The sequence below is a fragment of the Peromyscus californicus genome, unplaced genomic scaffold (assembly GCF_007827085.1).
Source record: "Peromyscus californicus insignis strain IS unplaced genomic scaffold, ASM782708v3 Scaffold_1__1_contigs__length_55948999, whole genome shotgun sequence".
In the NCBI taxonomy this organism is placed as follows: Eukaryota; Metazoa; Chordata; class Mammalia; order Rodentia; family Cricetidae; genus Peromyscus; species Peromyscus californicus.
The window spans coordinates 39,337,201-39,353,314 of NW_026294492.1; the positions used below are offsets into that span (position 1 = coordinate 39,337,201).

General features: G+C 41.6%; 1 protein-coding gene across 1 annotated transcript in view; it reads right to left on the reverse strand.

Annotated features, from left to right (window-relative positions):
• Fshr (follicle stimulating hormone receptor) overlaps nucleotides 1-16,114 on the reverse strand; it is a 179,323-nt gene that overhangs the window by 93,262 nt on the left and 69,947 nt on the right. The window contains 1 exon segment of the mRNA XM_052746541.1: nucleotides 7,475-7,546. Within this exon segment, the coding sequence (XP_052602501.1) occupies nucleotides 7,475-7,546 (72 nt within the window).

Consider the following 16,114-nt stretch of genomic DNA (forward strand, 5'->3'; position numbering starts at 1 on the left):
GTAGTACCCGTCAAGTCTCTCTACTTAGAAGTCTTAGCTGCTGAATGGAAGACACCACGAAGGAATCACTAGATCATGAACGTGTTGGAGAATGAAATGACAGAGAGTTGGGAGACCTTAGGGTGGAAGATGGGATTAAGGGAAATGGTGTTTCCCAAGGGAAAGATGTACGACCCACAACTTGGCCACCGAGACTAAATAGTCCGCAGGGGGACTCTCGCCTCTACCCTTCTCCCTTGCAATCCTTCCCATCCCAGGACTTCCCACTCAGGCCTCATGGATGAAGTACAAGTGACTGAGGTGTGGAAAGTAGTCATGAAAGAGAATTGGGATTTTCTCCAAAGTTACCGATTTTAGGATTCTGTTTTCCCTTTCAGATCTACTCATTCTCTTGCCAATAGGTGGAAGAAATAAAAGCAAAGCAAACAGGCAAAACCACCTGGATGTGAATACAAAGGTAATTAAATTATTACCTTCTGAACTTGGCAGCTTTTAGATACTGTAGGAGTAAATTTTAAGGACCCTCTTAGAAACAGTTGAAAACAAGGAGACTTATGCGAAACTCTAAACCACAAGAACAGGAAGGGTGGCAAGAAGAGAGCATCTGTGTTCTTGATTGAAGCAATAAATACAACAAAACCACTTATTTTCAGAACACTTACACAGAACAGAAGTGAATTAAGGACTCATTTTCTGCACACTAACTCATCTTGACCTGACTTAATAATGACAACTTAATGGATCCCACTCTTATTTTTCCCAATTGCTAAGTTCATTTGCAACTCCCGGTTTGCAAATTCCTAGACCTAAGTTACTCTCAGTGGAAGTGAGTTAGTGCAGTAGGTCTGGAGAGCGTAGCACTCCAGGAATGGGCTTCCTGTGTTCTGAAGCTTGCTCAGCACAAAACCACTTGGGGCTTGGTTCCTGGGGGTCCAGATGTGCAGGAACAGGAAGCCCTCTCCACCAGTAAGTTACACACGACACCAAGGAAGGTTCAACCGTCTTTGATTCCCCCGAGTTCTCTTACTTTATAGAGTAATTCTGTGAAGTGATGGTTGCCGCGCTTGTGATGTGGCTGGGTGAGTAGAGGTACTTGCCACCCTTGAACCTGTTGAGTTCAAGCCACTGAACTAACTTTCTGGACCCCACATGTGTGCATGGCTCATGTGCACCTACATGAATACACAACCACAGTAAGGAAATGTAGTAAAAAAATATAAAATAGTGTTTGTCAATAGAATATTCCTCTTTTTAATTGTTAATTAGAATTTATTGTATGGCTATAACTATTCCAGAGGTATATTAGCATCAGTAAAGAAGCATTAAAAGGGTTACTGTTCATTTGTCATAGAAAGTAGAATCAAAAACATTTCCAAATATTCAGATATGTGGATTTCCAAAGCTCTGTGGGGTGGTGGTGATAAAGAGCTACCGGCAACCTAGAGGCACGGGACGCCTCTCCCCACCTGGAGTCTACCCACTCCACACCGGCCTCCTATTTTCCACAGATGCATATGGACTTGCCGTTCTCTCTCTCTTGCTAATTTCAGCAAGTGGGACCCAAGGCTTTTCTTCACTAGTTCTAAGAAGCATAAAGGGCTGGGCTGGAAGGGCCTCGAAGCCCCTTGCATGGAAGTTTCCAGAGGGCAAAGCGATGGGACTCAGTCGCCATCCCTGCTGTCCTTTTTTTCATCTGTCCAGAGTGAGCGCCAAGGCCTCTGAGTCAGGAGGAGCCTCAGCTCTGCTTGGTGTACTTGCAACAGTGCTCACTCTGATTCCCTCTGTTAAATCAGCTTTCCCCCCACCGTGATCTGGAGGTGGAGGCTGCCATGACAGGCCAGTGTTCTGGTTTTTTATATGCAAATAAATCACTTGATTATATTTCTTGTCCTTATGTTATCATGAATATTTCAAATGAATTTTATATGGTTCATATTTATGGTCTGGGAGCTATTTCACTTTTTGGCTCTCTGCCGTCTCATCTGCATATACCATATCTCAGCTGATGTTGATTGGTCTCATTTACATATTCATCATGCTCCTATTTTCAAAGATATTTTGTTGTAAACTGGCTTTTCTTCCCCCCTCCAGTGTTATAATAGCACGTAGATGTGTTTTTAAATTGTGCTCATTTCCATACATAATTTTTCTGGTTACCATAAATCACCACATTGTCACCTGCTCCCCCCACTCTATTCAGCATAATCTTCACACTTTATACCAAGCTGACATATGGCTCCAAAGTAATTAAAGACAATGTAAACAGTTTACAGTGCACTTTGCAAAGCCACTTCACATTGCAGAGAGTTTAATGATTTCCGTTTTCTCCCAGCAAGTCCCAAAGCAATGAAGAGTTGGGGGGCTGGAGATAAGGATGCTGATGGAGGCTAGAGTGTGAACAGTGGCCCTGTCATCTTTAATGGAGAAGCTTCTGTTTTACCCAGAAGACTCTCCTACTAACTGTTCTCAAAAACAGAACTGGGTTAATGAACCAGGAAGACTCATCTGTAAGGGTTAGGATGTACATACAATTTTCCTTTCTTTTTGGATGGGCAAAAGCATGGTCCTTTTGTAATTTTAAGGAGGAAGAGATGAAGATCCAAGCCCATCAGTGTTCCAGATATAGAGATGGGATGTTTAAGATGCTGGACAACATTAGGAAAGAGGAGGTACCAAGAGCACTTTTACAGCTGATGGACACTTAGATGCTCATACAGCACGGGGGTGGGTCTAAGCAGTGAAGGAAATAAAGACGTGCAATCTTCGAATTTGGGCAGTCTAGTTAAGTCCATGTGCACAAAGCACATCCCACTCTGGAGTATCCTTTTTTATTGCTTATTCACTGTTACCTTGGGCAGAAAGTCTGATCTCGGCAGACCTGTTTCCTAATCTGCCGAATAGCAATGATGGTGAGACCTACGGCCTGTGCGGCAGACAAGGAAAAACCACAGATCTTCACAACATCAGGGTTTCTCCCACGCTGTCCCTGTCCGCTGGCTTGCTTTCTGTCCCACATCGCAGCACAGCACCCAGAATAAGAGTTTCTGAATTAACATCCGACTGTGTCATCCCTCACACTTGTCCTTATGCACACACACACACACACACACACACACACACACACACACACACACATCCCTCCTTTATCCCATCCAGTGCTTTTGCTTTACCGGTCATGTTAATAGCCAGGGGGCCCCTTCACACAGGAGGCAGCCCTGCTTTGAAGATATAAGCCTTCTGCTTGCTCATCTTGGCTCTGCCAGCCCTCATTCAGTCCGCACAATGTACTGGGTCATAAAGCTCACCGTGAGACTTTGGTACACGAGAATTTCCTTTCTAGGCTGTCACTTTCATTTAGGTGGCCACTCCTTCGCCTGCAGATTGCCACACCAATGTCATTTCCCCAGAAAGATTCTCCTTAACCTTTCCAGTAGGGAAGAACTACTACCATAAACACTCCACTAACACACTTTCCAACCCCTAGTCTCTATAGCGACTGTCAGCACACAAATTTACATTTATTAATACAACATTTAATTTCTAACAATACTATTGGAATATAAATTCCACAAACACAAGGGTATGTTTGTCTCTACACAGTATTGAATCCATGGTGCCTCACAGAGCCAGGTACATGTCATCAATATATAATAAGCACAGACATAAAAATGAGTGGACATAACCGGTCATTGGTGGTGCACACCTTTCATGCCAGCACTCGGGAGGCAGAGGCAGGCTGATCTCTGAGTTTGAGTCCAGCCTGGTCTACAGAATGAGTTCCAGGACAGCCGTGGCTACACAGAGAAGCCCTGTTTTGATAACCACCCCCCTAAAAGTGAATATAATCAGTATAGGGTGACAAGAGAAGACTTTTAACTATGAACAGAATATACTAAATAATAAAAATGGCTATGGTCCATAGCGAAGGAGTGGATAGGCAAATAGATGGGCATGAACCTCTACGGTGACACAGGTAGTTATATAGTCAAAATTAAAATACAGTTTATGATAAAAAATACGTAAAATATTATGTTCACACCAGTGATATGAACATTTGTTAAACTCCTTTCTGTTCTGAGAGGCAGAAGAAAACCTCCCAGCAGGCTTAAGGAAAAGAAGGGAATTTAACGGTTCATTTAACTTGATGGTCAGAGAGGAAGAATGCCTTTAGAAGCAGCTTTATTCAGGTTCTAGGGTCCTTAGGACTCGGGCTCTCTCCGAGCCTTCCCTTCTATTATGTGAGTTCTGTCCTCATCGACACCCTCAGTGGATAGATGGTGACAATTGTCCTGGCTTCCCTCTTTGAGGAGTTCTATTCCTGAGGAAAGAGCTGACCTTTTCACTGCTTAATCCCATAAAAGCCTCATGCTTTGTGGCTTGCCCAGATTACAGAACCAATCCTCTAGCAGCCACTGGAGCTAGGAGACATGGTGTTCAAACTGCCTGCCACCTCAGTGAGGAGCTCATCTTTAGAGCTGGAAATGTCTCCCCCAACCATATGCACTTAGGGTGAGGGAGAAAAGACCCACAGGCGAAAGGAAACCGAAGCCCCTGAAGAGGTGCTGTGGGTGGGGGGTGGGTAGTAGGGACTCTGGTAGTTGGGTAAACAAAGTCTGCAAAGGAGCAGAGTCTCTGTGGCCCTGTGGTGGTTGGGGAAGGTTTCTGGAGTAGAACTGAGAGTTGAAAGGTAGCAGGATTATCCTGGCAGGAGTTTCTTATTAGCATCCTCACTGCGATAATTATCACTGTAGTTAACATTCATTGAGGACTTCCCCCGTGTGCCAGGTACTAAACGAAGCCTGTTAAAGGCAACACTTTCCCCCATCCTCCCCCCAAGTCATTAGATCTCACAATTACAGTTGTTGTTTGAGACCTTTGATAGACTAATTAGACAGTTTCGAAGAATTTGCAGCCAAGTCGCAAGTGGGTGCAGGTGAAGAGGTAACTGAAGGGAGGGAGGCGGGAGGGCGGGGGAGAGCATTCTTTCTGTGTTATTCATGACTCTGAAGGAGAGGAAAGTGCATGGTGGGGAGGGGCCATTTAAGAGAAAGTATTTCCTTTTTCTCCTTTTAGTGGCATAGGGGTGAAACTTGGTCATAGGCAGAGCGAATTAAAGAGATTTAGGGAGAAGGAAACATGGGAGATGAAGCCAGTATTTATTAAATATAGGAAACAGGTTAAAAACTGAAGGAAGAACCCAGGTGACAAGGATGGATGTAGAAAGGAGATGAGAACTTGGCAGTGACAAAAGGGGATGTTGGAGGATGGAAGGAGGGCGAGCCTGGAGACGACAGAGAGCTGGCGGTTTCCTGAGAGTCAAGGCCTGTGGGGTTGAGGATGATGCTTCAGGGTGAAAAGAGTTAAAAGCTAAGTGTAGTTTCACTTCATATCTCATTGCAATCAGCTCAGCTAATTGATAAGAGCACGAGGCAGGAACGGATATGCTGCGTCTGGAGACGCTGCTTTACCGAACCAACTGCCTCCTTGCTTGTATTATCATTATGTCAGCTCGCTTTGGCCAGCTCTTTGACCATATGATGCTCTCATCTGATGCTGGGTGCCCTGTGAGGGGCCAGCCATATTTGTCAGATGAAATTTTATGGGTGGATTATTTGTGGTAGCCATTGTTTCTGTCTTTATGCAAGTAGAAGGATGTTGGGGGGACCCAGGAGTATCTTACAATCATCTAGCATATGGTACATCACTGGCAGGGCATTGGCCAATCTCCCAAGGAGCATACTTCAGCCCAATCTCTCCAGTTCTATGGCTTTCATGGTAAGCTCTGTTCAGATGCGTGCCTGATGTTGTGTTGAGTATCTTTACCAGGTAAAAACATTGGAAGTCGGCACATTTTAAATTGAGTTCTCATCTGATCAGACAATGAAGGTCTCCTTCTCAGACACAGACGAGGAAGCCAAGGCCTTACAGGAGATTTCAAGGTTACACAGTCAGTTTGCATGGAATCTAGCAGTCCACCAGTGCTCTGCCCACTGGCTTGCAAGCAGGTGGTTTAATTGTGGAAGCACAGCGCTTTTCTCTCTGTGTTCCTTTTGGTAATCGATCACTTTCCCTCTTCCCTAGACATCAGCAAGAAATATTCTTTTTTTTTTTTTTTTTTTGGTTTTTTGAGACAGGGTTTCTCTGTGTAGTTTTGGCACCTGTCCTGGATCTCGCTCTGTAGACCAGGCTGGCCTTGAACTCACAGAGATCTGCCTGGCTCTGCCTCCTGAGTGCTGGGATTAAAGGCGTGCACCACTACCGCCTGGCCAAGAAATATTCTTAAAGGGAGAGGGAAGAACTAAGAGGAAAAATCCCACAGCTTCCAGGAGAAACACATGAACTGGAGGGTGGCTTCCGCCTCATCGCTGTAAAAACATTTCCTTTTCTGAATACTCCGTGCGTCTCTGACTGTACTGACTGCTATGTAGGTTCTGAACCCCGGCTGTGTCATTGCGGAGAGCGTGCCTCCCTTCTTAAATCCTAGGAGCGGAGGCCAGAGGCCCTCAAAGAAAGGGCATGTTACTTGTGGTGTGAGAAGATTCACTCTGTGTTGGCTTCTGCACCCCACTTTGAGAAAACTCATTTGGAGCCAACTCTAAATTAAACCACATCGATAAAAAGGCGGTGTTTGTGATAGCAAGGGAGACTTCTTGGCCAGTCCTGCAAATGTTCTCAGTACTTACAAACATTTGTGTATCAGAGACTGATTGTTACTTGCACAGATGACTCAGGAACCAGAGGTCTAAAGGACACAGATGTGAGGCCTTGCTGTGGATTCGAAGCTAGCCAGAACTAGTAGAAGTTTATCTTTGAAAGAAGAAGACTGTAAGCAGAAGAAAATGATTTCTTTTCTGAGATGTCTAGTTGAAGGGTTCTGGAAAGCAACCCTTTCTACAAAAACCAAACAAGAGTGAAATGAAATGCTGACTGTGACCGTCACATTAGAATCAGCAATTGTCCCTCAATACCATTGGCAGGAAGCATGATAGGGAGAGGGAACAGGAAGCCATGCAAAAGATGCTCAGCACATCAGGCAACTTCTAAATGCAGACCTTCTCATGGAATAGAGGTCCTAGGACGTGTTCCTAACCACTACATCTATAGGTGCTCAGGACTTACATACAGCATGTAGGTCTTGTATATAACATGTATAATCTTCCCATATATTCATACATACTGCAACATAAATCAACTCTAGCTTACTTGTAATATCTAATGCAATGCAAATTTATATCGTAATAGTGTATCAATTATAGAATAACAATAATAAGAATTACACACACACACACACACACACATACACACACACACACACACAGAGCAGGACATTTTTTTCCCCCAAATATGTTTAATCCATGCTTTGCTGAGTCTGCTGACAGGGGCCCTTGGTAAGGATGGACACATGTATAGAAAATCATGCTGGACATGACCCAAATCCACCCGAAACATTCGCACAGTAGCATCAGATACCTACATTTTCTCCAGGTCTTCAAATCCAGAAAATGATCCTTTGGGGATGACTCGAAGCTTGGTGAGCACAAACCTCCTGTAAAGAGAGTGGGTATAAAGCATCACAACCTACCTGATCACAAGCAATTGAGTGATTGATAATGACACCAGCTAACAGCCAACACCCATGGGGTGCCTGCTGTGAGAATAAGGGTTGAGTATGTTCCCTTCCTCTCAGAAAAGTGCTAGTCCGGGCTCTGTTTGCATGATGAGATGAATTTAAGGCGGGTAAGGTTCTTACCATTGTATTTCAAGAAACGCTGAGTAGCCGAGATGAACAAGGGTCATAGCCAAGGCCTGCCTATCAGCCACGAGACCCTTCTATTTCCCTGTATCAGCCACCAGTACATTGTGCTCTGTGGTCACACCGAGCTGACCTTGCATCCCGTTCCTGGGGTGGGGTGGGGGTGGAGTCAGGAGAAAACTTCCTGCTGCTCTCACGTGTTCCCTGCAGTGAGTTCACCTGCCTGGCAGTCCTGGCACCTCCTGGTGAGCTGTCCAGCATCCTGCCCTAGAAGAGCCCCTCATATCCCCACTCCACCTTTCCCCCTCTCTTCTGGGGAACCACTACTGCAAATTCCCTTCCTTTCTTTCATGCATCTCAAGCTTCTCTTTCCCCTCCTCTGCTGAATTCCACCATTGATATAAAAGCATGACATCGTTTTCCCTGTTCATGAAGTCTTCTCTTGGCCACAGCCACCTCTGGTTTTCTGACATCTTTTTTGTCTGAAATATCTGTCTCACCCTTGCTATAAAACAACTCCCACGGGGTCCTGCTCCTCTCCTCACTCGGGGAAAAATACAAATTGTGTACAGTGGCATTCAGAACCCCCAGGGGCTTCCTGCTCTCTGTTCCCTAGCTCCTCTAACCTCTTTTTTTTTCTCTCCAAAATTTGATAAATAGCTTAGTTAATAGTAAGAGTTTGCAGTGCATGTTTTAAGTAACAGTTTCAGGTTCAGCATCTCATCATGTCTACAGATAGCCTCCTGGCTTGCCCCTCATCTTCCATTTTCTCAAATTCATTTTTTCAGCTAGGTTTTTCCCGACCTCTCTATGTAAAATGACAACCTTCTTGACATGTCCCCTCATCCTCTTTCCTACTTAAAAGTTTCTTCATGTTCCTTCCGGCGTGTTCTACATTATTCTTCCTTGCCTGCTTGTTCCCATAATTGTCTCTTCCTCATGAGCAGCGTGAGAGTCCTACAAGAGCAGAGACTGTCCTCTGAGCTGTCTCCTAGCCTGGTCCCAGGCACATGACAGCTCTCTCTGAACGGGTTTTAAAACACTCGTACCTGATAGGAGAGCAAAGCACTGAATGTCTATGTAATTCTCCACACTACATTGTTTACTTATCATTCCCTGCTCACAAGGTTAATGTGGGCCTGGAATTCTCAGATGGTCTGTGGCTGCAATGGGGGCACACAGGCCTTTTATCTCCCTTTGTTTGAGCTTGGTTATCCCATGCTCCGACACTGTGATAAGGAACCATGAGAGAGAATCATCATGATGTTTTGCTCCAAGGGACCAACTCTTCTGTTTCATACCAATTCAATTTCTGTAGCTCTAGTAACAGACTTGTTTTCTAAAAGTTCCAGAGACCATGCCTGTGTTAAATGGTTCAAAGTTATTAATGTAATTAAGATTTTTAAAAAACTCTATAAACTTTATTATAAAAATTTGGAAAAAAGCAAAATAAAACAAAAAAACAACTCACACAATAGACCCCAAGTCTATCCATCTCAATGAAACTCTACATAGTTGAATAACCATTTGGAATGGAAGCTATGCAGGTTCACACTGGAGTTTGCACTCTCACTTTTGAACATATTTTTATGGACTTTTATAGTTTAAAGCAGTTTTTAAAAAAAGATCAATTTTCATTTCCTCCAAAAGTCTTAAATAAATCATAACAAGTATCACTTTAGCATGTATGGCTGTGCTTGTACAAAAGTGTCAAAAATTCTCAAAAGCCCAAAGTAAGAAACTGAATCCCAGATGTTATTCTGAGCCACAGTGATTGCAAAAGAGAATCTGAAGAGAGATGGGGGGGATGAGTGTGATTTCCAGATTTGGTAACCAGGGAATTTGTATATGGGTGCCGAACTGGTCCACCAGGTAACAGAGGGTAAATGCAAAGGCCCTGTCAACCTCTTCTCCTCTCCTCCCTCTTCTCCCTCTCCTTCTCCACCCTGGATGCTCCCCTCCTACTCACCCCTTTCTGTTTATCTTATATGCATTCCAGAAAGAAATGAACAGAAAATAGAGACCAGCCAACTTTCAATGAAATAGCACCCAGGAAAAACCCCATAATTTGTGAAAGCTGTAAATCCTCAGATTCAGAAATCTCAAGCTGTCCCAGAAAAGGGAACCACGTTTCATTGCTAGAGATCTGAGAATGAAAGCTGTGGATCTATAGGAGAAAATATTTTTAAAGCATGCAGAGAGGAAAAGACAAAATATCTTGAAAGGGAAAAAGTTTGTAAAAATATCTTCAAAATCATCAGAGAAGAGTAATTGCTAATTTAGAATTATATGACTAGAAAATTACCATTCAAATATGAGGGTAAAATAAAGATACTGGTGGATGAATTTAATTAGAAACTAAAAACCTTTTAGCAAAATAATTCCTTTAGATGATAAGAAAATTTAATTCAGTAGAAAGAGAGACAGATAGACAGGCACATACATGCACACACACATACACACTCACATCCATACATACATCACGGAGTAAGAGAGGGTAAAGAAATTAGTACCCTTCATTGACTAGGTAGGAATTCATAATGGCCAGAAAACCAACCAAGTCAATAAGGAATGCTAAAAAATATCGACCCTGAACCAAGTCACAAAGCAAATTAGTGTAAAAACAAATAACTTTCTTTGGCAAGAATGCAATTACGAAGTCACTTAGAAATCAGTAGTAAGATAATTAACACCTTTACCTCAACACACATACACCCACATGGAAAATCAAAACAAAAACAAAATATTAGCACTTCTTTAAATCATGCATAAGTCAAAGAAGAAATTACAATTATAAAAAGATTTTGGGTAATATAAGAAAATACAATATAAATAGTCAAGCTGCTACTTATACATAACTTTCAGCTTTAAGTTATTATTACAGAAGGAGGAACAAAAAGACAGACTATTAGTGAGTTAAGCTTTTAACGTAAGAAGCCAGTAGAAGTTTAATTGAATTATTGAAACAGAAAAACCATAAGGCAGTGTTTCCTCATTCTATTCCTGGTTAGAATTTAAAGTGAAACTCAAAAGCAATATAATAAGAAACATTGGCATGATTATTAATATTGATTGTCAGCTTGACAGGACTTAGAATCATGTAGGAGATCCATTGCACATGTCTGTGAGGGAGTTTCTAGATTGTGCTAATTGGGGTGAGAAGACGTTAATCTAAATGTTAGTGCTACCATTTAATTGTCTGGGGTCCAAACTGAATAAAAACTAGCAAGCAAGTTGAGCACTAGAACTGATCTCTGCTTGATTCCTCACCGTGGCTACGACGCAACAAGCTGCCTCAGGATCATGCCGTCTCATGGTCCACTGATACCATAGTTGATGTCTTTGTTCTAATGCTATGAAGAGACATCATGACTACAGCAACTCTTATAAAAGAAACCATTTAATTGGAGCTTGTTTAAAGTTTCAGAAGTTTAATCCATTATCATCATGGTGGGCAGTATGGTGGCATGCAGGCAGACATGTTCCTGGAGAAGTTACCCAGAGTTCCATGTCTGCATCCACAGGCAGCAGGGAGAGAGAGACTCTGGATTTGGAATGGGCTTTTTGAAAACTCCCAAGCCCACCCCCAGTAATGCACTTCCTCCCACAAGGCCACACTTCCTAATCTTTTCAAGTGGTGCCATTCCCTTATGACCAAGTATTCAAATCTATGAGCCTGTGGGGGTCGTTCTCATTCAGACCAAGACCGTAGACTTTCCCTTCAAACCAAGCTTAGTAAGCCCTTCTTTCCTTAACTTGATTTTGCCAGGTATTAGATCACAGCCATAGAAAGCTAATTATTAGTAATACAATTGGTGAAATGAGAGACTGTCAATGGAGACATTTGGGGGAGGTGAAACACTCAGGAGACGGGACAACTTGATAAGCAGTCCTTGAGTGAGAGTAGTTTGACTTACGAATTTACACTTTGTGATGATGTGAAAGCAATATGCTTTCAGTAGAAACTGGAGTTCTAATTTTAAATTTTGAACTTTTCCTGGCTAGCACTATGAGTCGCAAAAGTGAGCTACAACTCCCTAAAGACGCCACGAGGAGGAGAGGAAACAACAGACACTTTAGAGTGTCTGTTTGTTCCTGGGTATCATTTGGGGGTTGTTGTTAGGCTAGCTCACACCCTTGAGGATACCAGAAGACATGAATGCTCAAGTAAGTGCTTTATGTAAAATGGTATAGTATGTACATATAGCACATGTATGTTCTTCTGTGTACTACTGTATAAACCATCTCTAGGTTACTTATGATATTTAATGCAATGTAAAAAGTTATACTGTGTGTTTGAGGAACATGACAAGGAGAGATCTGTATAGGTTTAGCATCAAAACATCTTTCTGGCCCAAGGTTGATTTCTGTGGATACAGATGCCTGATTGTGTTGTCACTGTTCTTCTGGATATAAGTATTCAATAACTGCACTAACCATCATTTTGTCATTAACTAGGCTTTGTGTTCAATGGCTTTGTCCAGTCACTGGCCAGTGTAAGTGTTCTGGGCAGGCTTAAGGCAGGTCAGGCTAAGTTGTAGTGTTTGGTGAGTTAAGTCTGAGAATGAAATTATTATTATTATTTTTTGGTTTTTTTTTTCATGACAGGGTTTCTCTGTGTAGTTTTGGTGCCTGTCCTGGATCTCGCTCTGTAGACCAGGTTGGCCTTGAACTCACAGAGATCCACCTGGGATCCCAAGTTCTGGGATCAAAGGTGTGTGCCACCGCCGCTCAGCTGAGAATGAAATTATTTTTAACTGAAGATACATTTTTTTCATAAAATGTATCTGCTTATAGTTCCCCTCCCCCAACTCCTCCCAGACCCTCCCTACTTCCTCAAATGAAGTTTTAACTTTCAATATTGTCAGCTTATTAATGGATTTATCCAGATGTGTCAGTCAACAAGCATCTGTATTGATAAAGCTTAATCTTTATATAAACTTCTCATTGTACAGTTGTAAAGTTAAGATTTGCTCTGTTTATTGCTAAAATGGACAAGGAATTATTTTTGTACTATTTAGGGTTTAGTGCAATGGCTTTAAAATCTTATGATTCTAGGGGCTGGAGAAATGGCTCAGCAGTTACAGGCACTAGCTGTTCCTCCAGAGGACTTGAGTTTAATTCCCAGCATTCATATAATGGTTCACAACCATCTGTAACTTCAGCTCCAGAGGATCTGATGCTCTCTTCTGACCTCTGCAGGAGGTATATAGACATACATGAAGGCCGAACACCCATACACATAAAATTAAAATACTTTCATAATTCTAGCATTAATGTCAATTATTAGAGGCAATTATATTTGCTTGACTATTTATTGAAGACAATTGAATTACTAACACTGTAAATTTTCCTATCATACAAAGTTTATTTGAACCAACGATTTCTGATAATTCATTCTAATTTTGTTACTCTAATTATATTCAACTAATTCCAAAGGCATGGGCAGATTTTTTCTAAGTCAAGAGCAAAGATTAAAACATTATTGTTGGTAAGTTTTTATTTTAGGAATAGGAACACAGGACTAACTGAATAACTTTAAAACACATTGCAAAATTTAAGTTTGTCTTGAGAGAGTAAACGGAAAAACAATGTACAGAAGTTAGAGTAGCTGGGTAGCAGTGGCACACGCCTTTAATCCCAACACTTAGGAGGTAGAGACAGGTGGATCTCTGTGAGTTCGAGGCTAGCCTGCTCTACAGAGAGAGTTCCAGGACAGGCTCTGAAGCTACAGAGAAACCCTGTCTTGAAAAACAAAACTAAAAGTGATATTAGTAAGAACTGACAAAACCAGAAATTCATTCTGTAGAACAATTAATAGAGTAGAAAAAAATGTATCCATGCTGCACAATGAAAACACACACACACACACACACACACACACACACACACACACACACACACACACACACGGGTGAAGAGATGGTACTACAGACATAATAGACTTTAAATGAGACAACTCTGGGAATGCTTTTTTTTTTTAGATATTTTATTTTTTAAATTTTTGCTTTTCTTTATTCTTCTCTCATACAATATACATCCTGACCACAGCCTCCTCTCCCTCCCCTCCCTCCCTTCTTCCCAGTCTCCACCTACCTCCCCTCTCTCCAAGATCCACAGCTCCTCCTTTGCCTTCAGAAAACAGAAGGCCTCTCAGTGATATATATATATATATATATATAGCAACATATATGTATATATGAACATTCATATATATATATTGCAACATATATGTATATATGAACATTCATATATATACATATATATATATATATATGAACACAGAACGTTTTCACAGAGACAGAATCAGGAAACCTGTCTCGGATACACACAGACACTACATAGTTTGCTAGTCACTAACAAATCAGGTTTATAGTTTCAAAACTTTCCACCAAATATCAAGGTCAAGCAATGTGATTTTGGAAGTGTATTCTGCCTCTTCAGAGCAGAAAAAAAATTTCCAATTTTTTAGAAACTACCCAAGACACCACCATAGTGAGAAAGAGAATGCTCTTTAATCCAGCTGGTGTGGCTAGTGTAACTGGTAGCAAAGCCAGACAGGGACAAGATAAAGAAGGAAAAATTTTAAGTTAAAAATCTTATTAGTATAAATACATAGTCTGAAAAAGCAGCAATAATGTATGTGTTATACAGCCTAAAAAAATAATAAATCATTATTGAATTGGGGTTTCCCAGAATTCCGAAGTTGCCATATATTAAAAAACTCTTGTCAAATAAAATTACAATATTAAAAGATAGAAAAAACATAATTTAATAGGCATAGAAAGTATATTTGATGAAACTGATGTGAACCATGACAAAAATCTTATTTTAAAATTCATTTTTCTCTCATATATTACATCCCAACTGCAGTTTCCTCTCCCTCCATTCCTCCCAGTCCCCCCCCCCAATACCTTCTCTCTACCCCAGATCCACCCTTCCTCTGTTTCCCTTCAGAAAAGAGCAGGCCTCCACCAGGAAGAGGACTATTTTTATCTAATAAAGGCTAAAAATCCTTGAAATGTTCTAATCTTTTCAGATCAGAATGTCCTGTGTCTACCTATAACCGGAGATATTCTAGTTTTTTTTTTTTTGTTTGTTTGTTTTTTTTAATCAGAATGCCTAAGGAGGAACAGTTGTGATGTCGTCCCTTCTGGTGTGACCATGGAAATGGGAGGCAGGGCTCAGAGTTGAGTTGGGTCCACTCTCCATGGATTCTAAGGCTACCTGCCATTTTCCGCTTCCTTCTTCTGATGAGACTCTGTGTGTCTTCCCTTGTCTTGGGATTTGTAAGTGTAAGGGAGCCATCTTTTCAATAATAGATTTCTTCACACTCGTTGGCTTTACTCCACCTGAATACTAAAGCCTATATTGCAAATCCTGTAGAGACGCATACTTGTTAAAATGAGGATAGCCAGTACTGGAATCAGTGCAGAAGTTATTTCTGTAACAAGAGGTAAGGCAGTGCTCAGCACTGTATCCAAAATATCACACATTTGAACAAAGAACTGAACATGGGTGACCAACTGCAGAGACCCAGCAGAGCTGCCTGATGTTTGATGGATATTTTTATATCATTCTGTATTCCTTATGCGTGAAATATTTCACTGTCAGTGCTGGAAGACTGAAATCCCCAAGCATCTTTTATTTGTTTGTTGGTTTTAGAATAGGGTTGTTATAAGTGTCATCAGCCTGCCGTTGAGGGGGGGTCACACCTTTACCTCACTCTTTCAGGGGCAGAATGCACACGAAAGATTTCTACAAGCGTGCACAATTCACCCAGATCCCTCCTGAAAAGAAACTGCTGGTTGTTACATGTTACTCCGTGTTCTTCCGTGATAAGTGGGGTAGGTGGCTTTTGCATTCCTTCTCCCCCATGTCAGGAATGTTTTCCTTGAGCTCTGTCTCTGGTCACAGTGATTCATATCTTGGGCAGAGCATTCACCCTTGGCCAAGTTTAATTTTCCTTTCTGGCTGAAAGGAGAATGGTTTAAAAGATTCCATAAAAAGCTTCCTGGCAGCTTGGCAAACAGCCAATACTCCTTTTGAGAAATCTGCCTTTTTATGATGGTCCCAGTGTAAATGGCACTCGGCTCAATGTTCTTTGAATTTCACACAAGTTTAAAAATTAAAGTGAGAACAGCTTGGTAAAAGGATGCACTGGGAAGGAATTGATCACCAGCTTGACCTCGTAATGCCACGAACTCTCATGCTTCACACACTTTAGGTCAAACTTGTACCCTGATTGACTTTCTGAGCATGTTTTTAAGGACACTATGTAGATAGAATATGTCAACAATACAATTAGAAAGGAAAACAACACAAGCCACTGGAATGAACTATTTTTCCATGACCCAGCAG